General features: G+C 42.1%; 4 protein-coding genes and 1 long non-coding RNA gene across 10 annotated transcripts in view; 3 read left to right on the forward strand and 2 right to left on the reverse strand.

Moving 5' to 3' along the window:
* The window catches only part of LOC144987110 (uncharacterized), a 463057-nt gene that overhangs the window by 348718 nt on the left and 99142 nt on the right, over positions 1-15197 (reverse strand). The window lies entirely within an intron of this gene.
* The window catches only part of LOC144986832 (NACHT, LRR and PYD domains-containing protein 12-like), a 457161-nt gene that overhangs the window by 82793 nt on the left and 359171 nt on the right, over positions 1-15197 (forward strand). The gene's annotated exons all lie outside the window — the stretch shown is intronic.
* LOC144986638 (uncharacterized) overlaps positions 1-15197 on the forward strand; it is a 337370-nt gene that overhangs the window by 25883 nt on the left and 296290 nt on the right. The window contains exon 3 of one of the 4 annotated variants that reach the window (XM_078934236.1): positions 3876-5939. The exons of the other annotated variants lie outside the window; for them this stretch is intronic. Coding sequence (XP_078790362.1) covers positions 3876-3904 — 29 coding nt within the window. The 3' untranslated portion in view covers positions 3905-5939. Of the gene's footprint in view, positions 1-3875; positions 5940-15197 lie in introns of those variants that run through there. 4 annotated transcript variants of the gene reach the window in all.
* The window catches only part of LOC144987834 (uncharacterized), a 74421-nt gene continuing 65307 nt past the window's right edge, over positions 6084-15197 (forward strand). Inside the window, exon 1 of one of the 2 annotated variants that reach the window (XM_078937347.1) lies at positions 6084-7190. In XM_078937347.1, coding sequence (XP_078793473.1) covers positions 6084-7190 — 1107 coding nt within the window. Of the gene's footprint in view, positions 7199-15197 lie in introns of both variants that reach the window. The other variant, XM_078937357.1, reaches the window with a different exon arrangement.
* The window catches only part of LOC144988513 (uncharacterized), a 111831-nt gene continuing 106817 nt past the window's right edge, over positions 10184-15197 (reverse strand). Inside the window, exons 2-3 of one of the 2 annotated variants that reach the window (XR_013652443.1) lie at positions 13420-13536; positions 10184-12398 (exon numbers count right to left, since the gene is read on the reverse strand). This is a non-coding gene — a long non-coding RNA (uncharacterized LOC144988513). Of the gene's footprint in view, positions 13537-15197 lie in introns of both variants that reach the window. The other variant, XR_013652442.1, reaches the window with a different exon arrangement.

Here is a 15197-nt window from a genome sequence, read left to right on the forward strand (position 1 = left end):
ATGTCTGCATTACTGCTGCGTCATTCACCAATAGGCCTTATGTGCAAAAGGCATTGGCTCTGGACACATAATGACTCCTGTTGTGAAAATCATAAACAACCTCAGCTGCAAAGCCAAACAGCACAGGATTTTCAAGGTGCTATTGGAGGAGATGTCCGTTGAATATGAATATGGTGATTATGACCTTGCATTTTTGACTGACATTACTGGAAAAAACCACTTGAACTGCGATCTGCAAGGCAATGGCAAAACTATATTTTTCAGTAGGTCTCTGAGTACATGTGACCAATGTATGGTGGATATTCACAGACTTTGTTTAAAATTGAAGGTGACAGAGACTTCGAGAAATGGCTTCATTGTTCTGGAGTTCTGTGTTTCATCCAAAGAAAACTTGAAATGGTGATTGATTTTAAAAAGCTGCTGAAAAAATTATCCTTTTAAAATGGCCATTTCTTATTTGGGTTTTAAATTTTGAGCTCATCTGCGCCTCCGGCTGATACCGATTCGGAAGCTAACGGCACCTACTAGCTACTTATTCCTTTTTTGTATTGGATCGTTGTGATCAATAAAGTTCTAGGAAAAAAAACATAAATAAATAAAATACGGGGAAGTGTGCACAAGCCACCAGATTTACGCAGATCAATAGGAAAAAAATAGTTCTTCAGTTTTTAAGTTTATAATTTGTGTTTTGCCTGGTTCTTCTATCTATTGATCCTAACACTGTTATATACTCTCTATGAATGAATGTTGGCTCTGTTTGTTTTTATGGTCTTGTCATTTGGGCCTTGAGTCCGTCATAAATTATTCATTCAATTGGCTATTGAAAATGACCTTACAACATTTTTTGTATGCCCAAAGTGCCATTGTATTTACACCTTTGATGATGCAATGAGGAAATTACTGTATATCTCAATCAAATTTTGACTTGTAAATACACTGACCAAAAATATAAACGCAACACTTTTGTTTGTTTTTATGGTATGAACACAAAGATGTGAAACAATTTCTACATACACAAAATAACCAGTTCTCTGAAATATTGTTCACAAATCTGTCTAAATCTGTGATAGTGAGCACTTCTCCTTTGCCAAGACAATCCATCCCGCCTTGCAGGTGTGCCATATCAAAATGCTGATTAGAAAGCATGATTATTGCACAGGTGTGCCTTAGACTGGCCACAAGAAAAGGCCACTCTGAAATCTTCAGTTGTATCACACAGCACAATGCCTCATGAAGTGCGACACATCTCCTTCGCATAGAGTTGATCAGGTTGTCTACTGTGGCCTGTGGAATGTTGGTCCACTCTTCTTCAATGGCTGTGCGAAGTTGCTGGATATTAGCAGGAACTGGAACTCACTGTCGTATACGCTGGCCCAGAGCCTCCCAAACATGCTCAATGGGTGACATGTCCGGTGAGTATGCTGGCCATGCAAGAACTGGGATGTTTTCAGCTTCCAAGAATTGTGTACAGATCCTTGCAACATGGAGCCGTGCATTATCATGCTGCAACATGAGGTGATGTTGTTTGATGTACGGCACAACAATGGGCCCCAGGATCTCGTCACGGTATCTCTGTGCATTCAAAATGCCATCAATGAAATGCACCTGTGTTCTTCGCCCATAACAGATGCCTGCCCATACCATAACCCCACCACCACCATGGGCTACTCAATCCACAACATTGACATCAGAAAACCGCTCACCCACACAACGCCACACACGCTGTCTGCCATCTCCCCTGAACAGTGTAAACCGCGATTCATCCGTGAAGAGAACCCCTCTCCAACGTGCCAGTCGCCATCGCATGTGAGCATTTGCCCACTCAAGTCGGTTCCGACGACGAACTGGAGTGAGGTCGAGACCTCGATGAGGACGACGAGGATGCAGATGCGCTTCCCTGGGACGGTTTCTGACAGTTTGTGCAGAAACTCTGTGGTTATGCAAACCGATTGTTCCAGCAGCTGTCCGAGTGGCTGGTCTCAGACGATCTTGGAGGTGGACATGCTGTATGTGGAGATCTTGGGCTGGTGTGGTTACACGTGGTCTGCGGTTGTGAGGCCGGTTGGATGTGCTGCCAAATTCTCGGAAACGCCTTTGGAGACGGCTTATGGTGGAGAAGCAACTGCTCTGGTGGACATACTTGCTATCAGCATGCTGCACGCTGCCTGAAATTGCACGCTGTGCAATTGCACGCTGCCTGAAAACTTGCGACATCTGTGGCATTGTGCTGTGTGATACAACTGAAGATTTCAGAGTGGCCTTTTCTTGTGGCCAGTCTAAGGCACACCTGTGCAATAATCATGCTGTCTAATCAGCATCTTGATATGGCACACCTGTGAGGTGGGATGGATTGTCTTGGCAAAGGAGAAGTGCTCACTATCACAGATTTAGACAGATTTGTGAACAATATTTCAGAGAACTGGTTATTTTGTGTATGTGGAAAATGTTTCACATCTTTGAGTTCATACCATAAAAAATGGGAGCAATAACAAAATTGTTGCGTTTATATTTTTGGTCACTGTACTTTTGACACCTGTAAAACCTCAATTTTTTTTAACCATTTGTGGGAAAATATAAGTGCAGAGAAAACAGAAAGTTAACAAATCAGATGTGTAATTCAAATTTGCCATAAACAATATATGTCTGGAAAAAATATGTGCTTATAAATTATATTTTGCACATATATTACCAGGGAAGACACATATCAAACAAGTGATACATTTAATATCCAGAGACAATACATGTTCTAATGCAGTATCATAGTAATACAGTAAACCCTTGTTTTTCGCGGGGGTTACGTTCCAGAAAGAGCCCGTGATAGTCAAAAACCGTGAAGTAGAAACCTCTATTTTCTTTTACAATTATGATACAATTAAATACTCTATTATACATTGAAAAGAAAGAACAAACCATTTTATAGGCTCAAACATTTTTTTCACAAATCAAAGTACTTTAGAAACGTTTTTTAACAAATAACTTCTGTTCTGTACTGTCAAATAATACTTTTAATCATCAATGTGAACAGAAGGCTTCAAATCGCGGAGATTAGCCCCGCCCACCGCGACCCGCGTAATTGGATTAAACGGGAGAAAATATAAAATGATGATTATGAAAAAATACAAAGTACAGTCGGACAAATAGTGACTCGGGTGTATTTCACTGCTCTAAGTTCAGACTGAGCCGCTGCATCCTGACCCCGCTCTGCAGATTTTTCTTCTTTTGAAGCCCGCGGTGCAGCTGCAGGTGTGTTTGTTCGGGAGAAGAACATAGTGATCGGCAGTTGGTGTTGCTCTTTTTTCTTCTTCGCAAAAACATCCTTATACACCGACATGCCAACATCAACAGAATTTGCAAGTACATAATGTAAATTTGGCAAGCTGTTTTACGTACGTGTACATATTAAACTGCAACGTTATTGACGCACAGGTAGAGAAGAAGCAGAGTGGCTTTTTAGCCAATCAGAATGCAGAACACAATGCACGCTGCAAATCCGTGAAGTAGCGAAACCATGAAAAGTAAACCGTGTTATAGCGAGGGATCACTGTATAGCATATAAAAAAATACGGCAAATGGTAACAACGGAGGATATGATTCAGAAATGCTTCTACACTTAGATAAAATACACTACAGATACAAGATTTTCACATTCTTCAGTATCTTTACTGATATGACTTTGGGTCACATTCAGAACTTGTATATGACCAAAATAAGACACAACCAGTATCTTCTGTCTGGATATCTTCAGATATGCTGCCTGTCTGAATATGCACCAGAAATGGTCCAGATACTTTGGATATTTAAGAGAGTATCCCCAACAGATATTTATAGATTCTGGTTCTTTTCATGCAGTGTGTCTCTCTCATTTCTCTCTGCAGGTGGAAGGGATGGGGCTGATGAGACTTGATGTTCCTCCTGGAGGAGCAGAGAGGAGCAGCAGCAGCAGCTGGTCTGCAGAGATGTTGTGACTGGACGGTGTTCCTGGGAGGTGGAGAGCAGAGTGATGGAGGAATCAGAGGAAGTGGAGATGAGTGTCAGAGCATCAAGTGGACAGTCATTGTGCTGCAGCTCCCCCGGTGGACTGATGGAGAACTGCACTTCCTCTTCTCATTCTTTTTTTTTTTTTTTTTTTTTAACTTGTCCTGTCCAACAGCTAGGCAGACAGATGAGAGCTGAGGGCCTCTTGTGTTGGACAGATTTTACTTTAACAAGAGGGGTTATTAATCTTCAGACAAACCAAAGGTATGTCTGAATAAACCCCTTTTGTAATTGAGGCCAAACTTTATTAATTTCAATCATGTTTGAAAATCTTTGGTGTTGGACCGGACGGAAAAGGAAAGAGGGGAAGAAGAGAGAGGGACGTTACAGAGATGGAGGGGGGTAGGAGGGTGATAATAGGAGGGGAAGGGGGGTAAGACCATGAAGCAGCATAAAGCAACAAGTTTACTGGTTGTTAATCCTTATGGTAAGGTTCAAATGTAGTACAAAAAGGGCGGGGCCTATCCGCACACACACTCAAATGTTATAAACACACCTGCTAGCTGCAAAAATGTCCCCCTGTCGACATGTACACAAAACAGATAGTGTTCACACACATACTTATGCCTTAAAACCAACTAGTGTGAAATATTTCAGTCATTCAATCATGCAAACTGTTAGTGCAAAGGTGAGCTAACACCTGTGCTCAGGTGAGTGTTTATGTTCTTCTAAAATGGATGGTGGAACGTGAAAAGAAGGAGGGAGAGAGCCCAGCCATCCCCACCCCAAGACCCCCACCGCAGCAGCAGCGGCAGCCGAAATCCCCCCAACGCCACACGGGAACCGGCAGGGAACAACCGCCGCCCGGGCGACCAAGCCCGTCACCCAGGCCAGGGCCAGCAGGACCGCCGCAAGGCCCCCAGAGCCAGAGAGCAGGGAGGCGCGGAGGGAAAGAGAGCGCCGCCCCAGCCCAACCAGGAGAGCAGCCTCCCCGCCGCGCCGGGAGCGCCCAACGCAGGGCCCCACCGGAGAAGGACGCCCACAGACCCAGATGAGCACCCCACCACCACCCAGGAGTTCCGGGCATCCCCCCGCCCCCACCCCAGGTACGAGCCAGGACCCCCCAAGGGAGACCCGCTCTGCACTCCAGGCAGCCATCCGCCCGGCCCACCTCATATAACCTCTTTGGAGAGAGTTTTATTCATTGAGAAATTGATCAGAGTGGTTGGGAAGTGAATCATTTTTTTGTTTATATGGATGTCCGGGTTGTTCCAGATGGGTGTCATTTTGCACGGTTGAATTGATGATTTTGATATTTTGAGAAATTCCCACCAGGCTGTTAAAGTGGCGTTTATATTAATACTTTTGAAACAATCTTTTTTTTTAACTGTTTGGCTAATAAATGGTAGATCTGACAGGTTGATCTTTCCACATAACGCCTTTACCAAGTCTAACCATGAGTTGGTTTCTGGATCATTTCTTAACCATTTTAATATGTATTGTAATCTATTTGCAAGAAAGTATTTGTGGAAATTAAGTAATTCTAATCCTCCACAGCTTTTTGCAGATTTTTAAGTTTTTAGACTAATTCTTGCAGGTTTATTGTTCCATAAAAAGCTTGATATGGATGAGTCTAATGTTTTGAATAATTTTAATGGCGGTTGTCTGGGAATCATTGAGAAGAGATAATTAGCTTTAGGTAAGATTTTCAATTTAATCATGGCTACCTTGCCCATAAGGGACAGAGGCAGGTTGGTCCAGCGTGTTAGATCGTCCTGTATGCTTTTCAGTAATGGGGTGTAGTTTAGCTGCACCAGTTCTGATAGTTTGGGGGGAAAGTAGATACCTAGATATTTGATATTTCCTGTTTTAACTGGAATTGTGAGTCTTTGTTCCATATTCCTGTTGAGTGGTAATAAAACAGACTTATTCCAATTAATGGAATAGTCTGATATGGAGGAGAATTCATTAATGATCATTGCTATTTCATTTACAGAATGTAAATTCCTTAAAAACAGTAATGTCATCTGCATAGAGACTAATTTTATGATGGCTGTGTTTGGTTTTTATTCTTATAATGCTCTCATTCTGTCTTATTATCTACCAAGATGGGTGCCGCTCGTCCAGACGGAGTTTCATGCACTCCAGACAACTGTAACCAAGGACATTGCCAACTTAAGGAAACCGTTCAAAAGCTTAGACTGGAACTCAGAGAGAAATCAATTCTGATAGAGAAAATTCTCTCAGTATCGACATCCCAGTCTAAGTACATCCAGCAGCTACAGCATTCCATTAACACCAACCGCTCCCTGTCTCAAACCCTTCCGTGGTTTGGAGAAACTCCCGCTGAAGCCCATTCCACCGCTACGGACAGCAACATAATTCAAATATGTGGCCGTAAAAACAACGGGTGGGAGCGGATGGACGGGGCTGCGAGCACCACCAACACCAGCTCTGCACTGGAGGCCAGGAGTCGACAGGACCTCCATGAAGACCAAGCCGATGCCGGGCCCAGGGCTCCAGCCCTCTGCTCTACGCCCAAACAGTCGTGGGCTGAGGTGACACGTCGCGGCCGGAGGATCTGTGGACCCGAACCCGACACAGCCAGTTCGGGGAACCTAGGGCTGACCAACCGCTTTGCCCCGCTGGCTGAAGACCTCACCGGGCGTCAACGACCCGAGCGGGCTCACCGGGACCGACATCGGGCAGAACGCCTACCGTGGCATCTGGCTCTGCTGCTGGTCCCAGCCAAGCGACGACTCCCGCTACCACCTCTACGGATCCAACGGCGTCTGCTGGTGCCCGCTTTGCTGGAGCCTGGCCGGCTCGCCCTTCTTCCCGGAGCCGCGGCACTGGCCCAGCCGCCCGGATCCTCTGCTGTTCCGCTGGTCCCCGCCACGAGAAGGAAACGCCGCCGTCTGCTGAAAGACGCGGTGGCCCGACGCTCAGGCGAGCTTCCCCGGGGCTCGCGCGCCGCAGCCTGCATCTCACCAGCTTCAGGGGATCCACTCTCCACAGAAAAACCAGGTCTTCACGCTGGAGTACTGTCTGCACGGAAACATCAATATGGAGCTCCCATTTCTCCACCTGAGCCTGCTGGAGCGGAGGCCGCTGCTCATCACCCCGCTGCTGTATCGGGGAGACCCGCTGGAAGACCCGGACCTGTGCAGCAGCCCGTGCTCATCGTGGGAGACTCCGTTGTCCGGCATGTCCGGGTCAGAAGGTGCCACACACACACACTCTCTGGAGCTGTCGTCAATGAGATTAAAAACTCTGCCCACCAACTCTCTGTGAAACACCCCTCTGCGGAGACTTTTATCATACATGCAGGCACCAACAACCTGAAACTGCAGCAATCAGAGACTCTGAAAATGGACTTCATCCACCTGATTCATACCATCCAACAGTTAAACATAAACTGCATCATATCTGGACCACTGCCTGCACCCCGTTATGGAGACATCATGTTCTCACGCATCCGTCAGCTTCACATTTGGTTAAAAACATACTGTCATTCCATAAGCATTCCATACGTTGATATTTTCACAACCTTTTACAATAGACCATACCTCTTCAAATCAGACGGTTTACACCCCAACAATAGTGGTTCCCGTCTTCTCAGCATGAACATTGATCTCACCCTCCGTTCTTTCAAAACCATATCCAGCTGACGGTTGAACAAGGACATCCACACCCCTGACTCATCATTCTCTGCCATACAGCATCACATACCAGTCCGCATCACCAATAGACATTTAAATCTTTTACATTCATATCCACGTGACTCGCATGTTAAGTGTCTCCGACCAATTCACACATCAGTCACAAAAACCATGTCATGCACATATCAGATTGTACCCACAACCATGAAGATGGCTCTTTTAAATGTCAGATCACTTTTAAATAAGTCTTTTATCATTAATGATCTGATTTTAGACCATGATTTAACCTGTTTGTTTTTAACTGAAACCTGGCTTGGCTCTGATGCACCAGCTATTCTCACTGAGGCTTCTCCACCTAATTTTAACTTCTTATTTTCAATTAGGGGAGGAAAGAAAGGTGGAGGTACAGCATCGATTGCTCACAAAAGAATTTTATCTGAAAATATTTTACTTGGTAAATATTGTTCATTCGAGCATCATGCTTTTGTCTTTGGAGACCCTCCTGTTTTAACTGTCACAGTATACAGACCACCAACCCCTACTTCCTGTTTTATCCAAGAATTTTCGGAACTTTTATCATCTCTTCATATTAGGTACAATAGGATTTTAATTACTGGTGATTTTAATTTGCATGTTGACAATCATGATGATATCTATGCCTGCGAGTTTTTAAATCTTCTAAACAGCATGGATTTTCAGCAGCATGTCACACAGCCAACTCACAACAGAGGACACACCCTGGACCTTGTCATTACCTATGGTCTGTCCACTGGGGTGTCCTCTGTTGTTGACATGGCCATATCAGACCATTATTGTGTGTTTTTTACTGTCGCCAGTGAAATCCAGCAGGAAGCCTCAGTGAGAACTCTGAGGAAACGGTATTTAACTCCTGAAGTGGCTGCAAGATTTATTGATGTTTTTACGCAAACTCCTGCTCAGATTTTACCTGCACCCTGTGATTTTATTGTTGATCATTTTAATAACAGACTTCAGTCTTCCATAGATGCAGTGGCTCCACTCAAAACAAAAACATTAAGAGCCACTCCTAAAATGCCATGGAAGACTGACGACATTAAGGGTCTGAAGCAGAACTGCAGGAGAGCAGAGAGGAGATACGGGAAGACAAAATTAATAATTCACAAAGACATTTTTAAAGAACAACTCAAAATCTACAATAACTCAGTTAAACGGGCCAGAACCTCCTATTTTTCAAAAATCATTTCAGAAAATAAAAACAACCCCAAATTTCTTTTTAAAACCATTGATATTTTAATAAACAAAGACTTCAACAAGTCCTCCATGCCATCATCTAATGCTGCATGTGAGGACTTCGCAGACCACTTCATGGGTAAAATCAATGCTATAAGATCAAACATTTCATCCATGTATTACACTGATCTTAACAGACCTCCAGCATTGTTTTTACCAGAAGAAACACTGGGGAGTTTTGTCCTGGTTGATGCGAAGATGCTTGGGCGAGTTGTATCCCAAGTAAACACTACAACCTGCCTTTTAGATCCCATTCCCACTTCACTTTTTAAAACATTTTATGGATTCTTTGAGTCAGAGCTTTTAAATATAGTAAACTGCTCTCTTCAGACGGGGGTCTTCCCCTCTGCCTGTAAGACGGCGGTGGTGAGGCCCCTTCTGAAGAAGAGTCAATTAGATCCAAAAAATCTGGATAACTATAGACCCGTATCCAACTTACCATTTTTAAGTAAAATAATAGAAAAAAGTGTCGCTACTCAACTGCATGAGTTTTTAAATGCCCAAAAATTTTTTGAAAAATATCAGTCTGGTTTTAGGAAAAGCCATAGTACAGAAACGGCTCTTTTAAAGATCGTTAATGATCTAAGATTAAACTACGACTCACAGAAACTTTCTGTTCTGGTGCTGCTGGATCTCAGTGCCGCTTTTGATACAGTAGATCACCAGATTTTATTAGACAGACCTAGAAGTCTAGTGGGCCTCTCTAGAAATGTTCTTAAGTGGTTTTACTCTTACCTTACAGGGCAACACTTTTATGTAAGTATGGATACGTGCTCTTCAAGAATCCACGAAATAAGTTGTGGGGTTCCCCAGGGGTCGATTTTAGGGCCAATACTGTTTAATTTATATATGTTGCCTCTTGGGGAGGTCATCAGGAGACATGGCGTTGACTTTCACAGCTATGCTGATGATACACAGCTTTACATCGCCATGTCTACTGATGACCTTGAACCGGTTAACACTCTTTTAAACTGCATTTTAGATATAAAGTTGTGGATGGCAGAAAATTTCTTACAGCTCAACCAGGACAAAACTGAAGTTTTAATCATCGGTTCTGAAGACAAGAGAGAGATGATTTTACCACATCTTCATAATTTTAAACCTTCTCCATCTGTGAGAAACCTGGGCGTACTTTTTGACTCTGAGCTAAATTTTATCCCACACATTAAAAATGTCGTTAAAACAGGATTTTATCATCTCAAAAATATTGCCAGAGTCCGCCCGTTCCTCTCCCTTGCCAGCACAGAGGTACTAATGCATGCTTTTATTTTCAGTCGTTTAGATTATTGTAATGCCCTGCTCTCTGGTTTACCCAAAAAGTCTCTTTCAAACTTACAACTTCTACAGAACTCAGCGGCACGAGTTCTGACGAGGACCAGAGGGCGAGAACACATTACACCGGTTTTAAAATCGCTGCATTGGCTCCCTGTGCGTTTCAGGATTGATTTTAAAATTCTTTTAATGGTTTATAAATGTTTTTATGGTCTTGGGCCTTCTTATTTAAATTATATTCTTTTAAAATATGAGCCCTCGCGGACCTTGAGGTCTTCCGGTGCTGGCCTCTTAGTTGTTCCCAAGGCGAGGACCAAAACTTATGGTGAGGCTTCGTTCTGCCATTATGGTCCTCGCCTGTGGAACGGCCTTCCGGAGAGCCTCAGGGCCGCAGAGACAGTAGAGGTTTTTAAGAAGAGGCTCAAGACCCACCTTTTTAATTTAGCTTTTAGTTGAATTTAACTGCTAATTTATTCTGTTAGTTTTAGTATAGGCTATTTTATGTATTTATTTTAATTTTATGCGTCTTATTTTCAATTTTATGTTTTTTGTTTTTTGTTTTTTATGTTTTTAATTTTAGCATCTTATGATTTTAGCCCCAGTGTTTCTTGAGGGGATCTTTTCCTCCAGGGATTGCCGGCTTGGTCAGCGGTTGTTGCTGCAGTTGTTGCCCTTGCTGGGGCGGCTGGGGTCTAATTTTACAGCTTTATGGCTGTGAGGGGGACCCCGGTGTTGTCCCGGTCTGGGTGGGCGCTGTGGCGATGTTCCGGTGGCCGGGCTGGCTCCTGGTATGAAAGGATTCCCAGATACTGTTTCCTCACAGCAGAGCCAAGCCATACTTGTTTGTTCGTTTATTTATTTATTTATTTTACAGTTACATAGTCATAATTCATTGTACGTGGGAGCCATGGGTCATGTGGTTTAATGGAGGGGAGTGGGAAGGGTGAAGGGTGGGTTGGGGTTTTTATTGTAATGTTGTGTGTTTACTGTTTTTAGTGTTAAAGCGCTTCGAGCTGCACAAAGTGCATGAGAAGCGCTATTTTATAAATAAAGTTTGATTGATTGATTGATTGAACTCCACACAGGACGCTTTTGGGATTTGAACCAGAGCCCTCTTGCTATGAGGCACGCCTGCTGACCAGTACGTCATTGTGCAGCTGTGAGAAGTTTATTTTGAAAATAAGACCATTCTAAGTTGGAAGCAGTTATTAGAAAAAACATTAATTTGAGTTTATTGTTTCAATCATGGTCAATTGGAACATACTTCCTTCAACACAGGAACAGCACATATATAAAGAAACAAAAATAAGTCGCAATCTGAGTATACATCCTTGTAATTTACTTTTCACAATACAAATTAAGCAGTTAATGCTTGAAATGGGAAGAGAAGAAGCAAATTTATTTAATCCCTTCCCTATTATAATATGCATAACTTAACAATGATAAATGGTTGCTATGTTATAAATTATAAACTGTAATGTTTCTATAAAAATGTATGAGTAAAGGTCTTTCTTCTGAAATGTTTTTATATGAATTTATTGGCACCATAACACCTTTTTTTACCACATGTGTGAGTTAAACAGGAGTTGCCAACATTATTTACAAGGTCAGAACTAACACATGTAATGCAAGTGGCTAAATATTTCAAAAGGAAACAAATAAATCATATAATGGAAATTTAGTTGATTTAATACTTTTGATCTTAGGTTAATATTATTTGATGCATCTGTTATGGAAATACTGAAAATTAAAAGTAAATAATAAAATAATGAGAAAAAATGTGTTTAGTTATACATATTTCTTTAAATTTCACAGCAGAAATAAGAGGCCGGGATAGGCTCCAGCAGCCCCGTGACCCCAAAGGGACAAAATGGGTTCAGAAGATGAATCAGAAATAAATTTAAATTAAAAGGAAAAGGTATGTCAGTTATCTGCAGGTATTCTCAGATATGTACTATCGCACATATAAATAAGAAAAAACGACAAAACAGTTAAATTACTTTGTTACCATAGCTCCATTAAAAATGACAGATAAATAAATAAATTTGCTTAAAAATAATAACAAAAACAAGTGTCCAGTGTCTAATGTAGAGTCTAGCATCTGATGGTAAGAAATCTCAGAAAAAGGACTTCTTTCTGTTTTGACGTGTTGCAGACTCCACAGTCAGGGATGTGAAGTGTCATTTCTGGATCCTCCACAGCAATGACATCACTGTCAATCTGCACAAAAGAAAAATACATTAGTTATAAAAGAAATGAGTTTTATTTGATGTCACAGGGAACATATAGGAAAAAAAAACAAGTCCAGTAGTATTTTCAGAAGAGTAAATAAAAAAGTGATAAATGGAGCTTTTTTTTTTCTTGCTGTGTGCAAACATTTGACATAAATGTACTTGTTGGCCATTTATATGCCCACTAAAACTGGACAAATGTGGTTAATCAGGTGAATCCGAACGGACTATGAAAATGCAGCTGAGAGAAAATAGTAGACTACAAAAGAGTCAATCATCCGATTCTGCAGAACTACCTACATAATCATGACGTAACGATCAAGCTTCCCGGTGTTTAAAAACCCCCCGCCCAATAAAAATAAAATAAAAAAAAACCGCCCTGCAAAAAAAATAGTAAACTGTACCCTGTGAAGTTTGCAGCTGTGCCGATAGCTTAATGTGGGTGCTAATGTGCTAAATAGTAAACACATTGCTACGGTTCAACGAAGAAGAAACGGCGGTTGCCGTGGATACGCAACGCTACTCCGAGGTGTCACGTGACTTTCCCCACCTGAACTTTATTTAAACTCGCCCGGATACAGAATAACAAAAACTATAATATAGTATTAAATGTTATGAAAGGGTATGATTCTGTGACGGGGGACCGTCGTTTGCAGAGTGTTTGTTTAACAATGAGATAATAAAAATACAGAACGTGTCTGTCACGTGAAGAGAAGGCTGAAAACCGAACGTTAAAGTTATTGTGCTGGACGTGTAAACTAAAAGATCGGTGGGTATAATGCTGCATAGTAAAACACGACAATCTGTTAAGAGAGTATTTTCTGAAGGGTATAAAAAACGAAATTATAAGGTAGTTGTTGATATAAACGGGCACGACAATGGGTGCTTTCACAAAGCATTTTTTTGCACCAGCTATATAAAGCCCTGTGCATGACTGATGCAAAATGCTAGCATAGCCTGCTGCCCGTTCATTTACAAGATTCAGTTTAAAACAATTTCTTTTTACTTACCCTCTGTTCTTCCATTAGCGAAATGACCTCCTGTGGTCAACCCTGAGCGTGCAAAAAGACACTTACAGACGTCAATTTTGTTGGTTTCACTCCGGCAGCTCCTTGGACTCTGCAGTGCTGAAGAATGTGGCTCACATGCGACTGTAGCGCACTATTCTGAGTTTAAAGTCAGAATTCTTAGAATAAAGTCAGAATTCTGATATTAAAGTCAGAATTCTGAATTTAAAGTCAGAATACTGAGATTAAAGTCAGAATTCTGAGAATAAAGTCAGAATTCTGAGATTAAAGTCAGAATTCTGAGATTAAAGTCAGAATTCTGAGTTTAAAGTCAGAATTCTGAGTTTAAAGTCAGAATTCTGAGTTTAAAGTCAGAATTCTGAGATTAAAGTCAGAATTCTGACTTTAAAGTCAGAATTGTCTATGACCTTTTTTTTTATTTCTCCATGGCCCTAATCCTCTTCCGTAAATAACTATGTTAAATAAAAGTAAAAAAAGTTTCTTTTTTCAACATCCATATGTGGTCTATTCACCCTCTCATGGTGGAAAAAGTATTATCTGAGCTTTTTCATCCACTAAATCATCTTCAAATGGACGCGTCATGCTGCTTCACCTCTCTGAAAACAAACTAACCTTCAACTAAACCTGCTCCAGACCAGGTTATGTTCAGAGCATGAGTTGCCATGGCAACTTGACCTTCCCTGAAACATACCTCCATTTCTGGAACCGATAACTAAGGTTATCAACTTCCTTAGCCTCAAACTTACTGTGGGAGCTAGCATAACCTGCTTTCTAGAATACCCCCCTGGAACTAGAAGAGACTCAATGAGAACAGAAAGACAAGAAAGGATCCAAACCAAACTCTTCTTCTGTCTGACTTCAACCATGAAGGGACTTGAACCCTCAACCTTCTGATCCATGAGGCCACATGGTCTGTGAGAACATCCAGGTCCAGCTACAGGTGGAGGACAGCATCATCCAGCTGAAGAAGAGGAGGAGCTTCTGCTGCCTCAAAGAGGAAGGTGGAGGAGGTGAGAGGCTGCACTGGAGCTTTGGACCAAACCCTGTGATGGATGAACAACATCTCCAGGCTGTTTCCAGCCTGACCAGGAGGATCAGAAAAGAGCAACAACTTCTCCTCCATCAAACCATGATGTCACCACCAGCAGGTGGAGACAGATATGAGCAGAAATTCTCTAGTTGGCTTCAGATTTCAGAGTTTCCCAAACAAGCAGTAGCACAACTCCACTTTTCTCTCCGAGCCCATCCTCTGAAATCTGATCTTCTAAAGGACGAGAACACATGGAGACTGAAACTACCGGAGCATCACTAGAAGGACAGTTGGACTCCCCTCTGGAAAAAGAAGGCTTGAGCATGTTGACGTGACAAACTCCACATTTCTTCTCTTTGTCATGAGTTGGGATCCTAAAATTGGTGTCATTCATTTTCTTTTCCAGCTCATATGGAGCAGAAAACTGTGCCTGTAGGCTGGAAGCAGGCAAAGGCAACAACAGCAACACTTCTTCACCTGCACCTGTTGTTGTTTGTGTGTTGATCCACAAACACATGCTGTGAAGAGGAACCTGCAGTGAAGGCAGCCATGTTGGAGCCTCACACATGTTCTCATTAGGATCAAATGAACCAGTGTGTTTGAGACTGAAAGAAAGACTGAAGGACAAAGAAATATGAAGATTCATTAAGGATCAAATCCAGACTTTATTCATGTCTTCAGACAAAAAAGCTGCAGACATTTTACAGACACAATTGAGGTTTTTCAACAC

The sequence above is a fragment of the Oryzias latipes genome, chromosome 2, assembly GCF_053564925.1.
Source record: "Oryzias latipes strain Hd-rR chromosome 2, Olatipes_Hd-rR_3.1".
NCBI lineage: Eukaryota > Metazoa > Chordata > Actinopteri > Beloniformes > Adrianichthyidae > Oryzias > Oryzias latipes.